The sequence below is a fragment of the Triticum aestivum genome, chromosome 3B (assembly GCF_018294505.1).
Source record: "Triticum aestivum cultivar Chinese Spring chromosome 3B, IWGSC CS RefSeq v2.1, whole genome shotgun sequence".
NCBI lineage: Eukaryota > Viridiplantae > Streptophyta > Magnoliopsida > Poales > Poaceae > Triticum > Triticum aestivum.
Window position 1 is genome coordinate 579,432,494 of NC_057801.1, and position 3,564 is coordinate 579,436,057.

The 3,564-nt window shown below is 47.8% G+C and overlaps 1 protein-coding gene across 1 annotated transcript in view; it reads right to left on the reverse strand.

Moving 5' to 3' along the window:
- LOC123071037 (autophagy-related protein 18f) overlaps positions 1–2,676 on the reverse strand; it is a gene marked incomplete at its 5' end in the record, with an annotated part of 5,842 nt that extends 3,166 nt beyond the window's left edge. The window contains 3 exon segments of the mRNA XM_044494498.1: positions 311–727; positions 799–1,260; positions 2,223–2,676. Coding sequence (XP_044350433.1) covers positions 311–727; positions 799–1,260; positions 2,223–2,408 — 1,065 coding nt within the window.
- Positions 2,677–3,564: the final 888 nt, after the last annotated feature.

Consider the following 3,564-nt stretch of genomic DNA (forward strand, 5'->3'; position numbering starts at 1 on the left):
AGAATGGAGACAGCCATTCTATTATGTTGTCTCTATATGGTAAACAATATGCCACAACCATGAGTTTTGCACGGCATCTACACAGGGTTGAATGGAGCAGCCGATACTCAGTGAGGAATACCAACCACATTGTCAGGTTGTTACCCACAGTCACGTCGGTTATTAGGTCCTTAACGGTCTTAAAATTCGTCATTGTCTGAATAATTCACATGTGAAGACAACATAATCCCATATGCCATAACCGACTGGTTTACCACCTTTGGGATAAGAGAGTTCATGAAGAACATATGTTCTGTGATAAATAACATACCGTTCCAGCATATTCACTGTCAATAGTATGCCCATTTGTTACTCCATTTGCTTTGAAGCCAGCATTCCCTTGCTTTATATTACCATTACCATTTGGAATCATGTCTGAATAATACCTGGACAGCTTCTTATAGCCAACATCACCAAGTGTTACAATGCCAGCAGCCAATTGCTTGCTTGATTCTTTTGCATAGTATGCAACCACACTGCCGTTTGAACCAGGAGGTGGAACTATGGGAGACAGGCCAAGAAGCTGAGGGCTAACACGGCCTGTATTTGGAACTGGAACTGGACTCCCAGAATACGCAATCCATCTTGGACCTAACCCAAGTGGGCCATAACCAGAAATCGGTGAAACTATAGGGCTGGTAAGAAGTGTATAGTCCAGCTCCAATGTCGCAGCATCAAAACAATGGATCTGCAAAAGGTTTGTTCCATTAAGATCATCCATGATCCAAACACCGATTTAGAACCAGGAAGTATGCATACCTGAGTAGCCTGAGAAACAGCTACAACTCTAGGACTGCACCTTATGGAATAAACAGCTGATCTGAACTTCATTGAATGAACATAACCATGGTCCTTCAGCGAATAAAAGCGAACGATGGTAGGCAGTTTTTCACTGCCACTATTATGGTAAGTGCCATTAGTTCCATTGAAGACAGGGCCGTTGGCATCATGGCCGTTTGCACTTCCTGCGCTAGTTCCACCACCAGCAAGAGCCAGCAATGGCCGTGCATCTACAAATCTGTCTTCACCTCTCTTAGAGGCAATTGGTTTCTTCAGCAGTTGTATGAAAGAAACAGCACCATCATGTCTTGATTCTAGCTGTCTTACATCATCGGCTTGTTCAACATCCCACACTTGGAAGCCAGATCTGTATGCTAGCAGCAAAACCTGTCGCAGCACGTCACCCCCACATTCAAGTTTATCAAACCCAGCCCATTGTACCTGTAAATCACATGAGAGGACATGTATTAGCACATTTTCACAGTGAGATATTATTACATATGAGGATTATAAGAATCAAATCATATATTCAAGAAGATTATAAGGCTATACACTTTGCATGGAAATGCTAAGCATCTAAAATACTGACTATAACACAATGATACTTATCGGTATGAATCACTAACCATCAGTTTCAAGATCAGGAACAACTTTTTTCTTGACATAAAGTATATTTTAATACATAGTATGGTGATATTCAAGGTTAATGACACAGCAAAAATTTCGATTAGCTCTTTTTACAAGAAATGTCGTGTTACAACGTCAAAAGGTTAAGAAATCAGAATACAACTCACACTCCCATATCCTTTAGTAGATTCATTGTGCATAATGAATGTATCATTAGAACTTTACACGCACAAGGAATGATTTAGAATATGCATTGTCAGAGTGTCCTGACCTGGCCAACACGAACATTTTGGATCCAGATAATTGCAACCAGAACTCAAAGCTAGCTTGTATATTCATGAATCATGATAACTCTTACGATTCGACATCTGCCGCTTGTCTTGAAAACAATACATTCTAACCATCAGACACTTTGCATTTCTGCTAGACGTTAGCTACTAAAATAACATGCCAAAAGAGCAGTACACTATCAAACATCAGCGGTTGAGTATATGGTGCTCAGCATAAATGCGTCGACACTAACAATAAATACCAGAATTGCCACATACGGTTGTGCAGCTCTGGTGGAGGAACAAAATTGGCAGTTCCTTCCAGCCACAATTAATTTTTTGCTGGGTTTGCATCGGTTACCATTATTAATGCACACGTGGGACAACTAAAATCGTGCATAGCAGTGTCCAATTATTAGCAATCTAACCAACACTTGCTATGCTTGAGGAGCTACCAGCGGAAAAATTCAAAAAGAAAAAGAGGATCGAAAAAGGGGTAGGCAGAACCTGGTCGCGGCCCGCATCCTCGTCGTGGCTGGCGATCGAGTTGACCAGCGAGGCGCCGGCGGAGCGCAGCGTGGAGGCGGCCGTGGACGCCCCCGAGGAGACGATGCGCATGTAGCTGGAGAGCGAGCGCGCGGAGAAGAGCCCGCCGCCGCCGGTGCCGCGAGGAGCCTGCGCGCCGTTCCGCATCAAGCCAAGCCAAGCCCAACCAGGGACCCGTGCACGCTACCGCCACCAGGGACCACCGTTCCTCCTCTTCCTCAGATGCGAAACGGAGCCTTGGCCTGCAAGCTAAACCAAACCTAGACGGAACGCTCGCTTGGCTTGGCCTTGCCTGGGCGGCGGCGCTGCGGCGATCGAATCGGCGACTGAGGTCCCCCCGGGCTGTTTCTCTTGGGGCTCGGAGGAGGCTCTTGCAAGAAACAGCCCACCAACCGTATCCTCAGGTGAGCGACATGACCGCGCGCGGGCGAGCTCGGAGGTGCGGGGGCGGGGGGGGATCGGCGCGGGCGCGGGGGGCGGGAGGCTTGGATGGGGAGGCGAGGACTGGTGGTGGGGAGGCCGGCGAACTGGTGGTGGTCGGGCGAGCAATTCGATCGGAGAAAGCGAGGGTTTGCGGTTTTGAGCCCTGTTCTTTCTTTTTTCGTTTGGCCGTGTGGGAAAGGGAAGGGAAGGGGACGGAGACGGACGGGGCCCTGGAGATGGGATCGATTAGGTGAAAAAATATAGAATTGGATTGGAGGGGTATTGAAAAATCGGTTCCTGCCTCCGCTGAGTTTTCGAATCGAATCGGAAAATAATAATGATGCGGAGCGAAGCCGGTTGGCGTTCCCTAGTTTTGCTTGGCTTCGTGTGGAGTTTTGATGCGGCAAGAAAGCGAGAAGACGAGGCGGCCAAGGAAGGGAAGGGAGCCGAGGTTAAGGAGTAGTAACGGGGATCGATTATCTCGCCTACCCGACTACGTTCGCGTCGTCGTTGCCTCGCCGGCTACGTTTCCCAGCTCTCTCTCTCTCTCTCTCTCTCTCTCTCTCGTGTCGTGTGGTCCTCTCCTTCGCGTCCGACGGATCTGCCTGGCACGGTCGGGTTCGGTGAGTCCATTCACCGCGCTAGGTGGGCTGATTGGCCCGGTCTGTCATGAGTATGCATCTTTTTTTTTTTGAAAAAGTATGCATCTGTATCGTTGATGCCGTGCGTTTGCCGCCCCGTTTATTTTTTTATTTTATTTTTGCGGGCTCAAACTTTGTATTACTCAATCAACGTCTCATTACAAATCCTCAGCTGTCAGATCTCATATCTAAGAAAATTCTCTCCAAGGACCCTCCCACCTGCTCCCTCACGTCGGCGG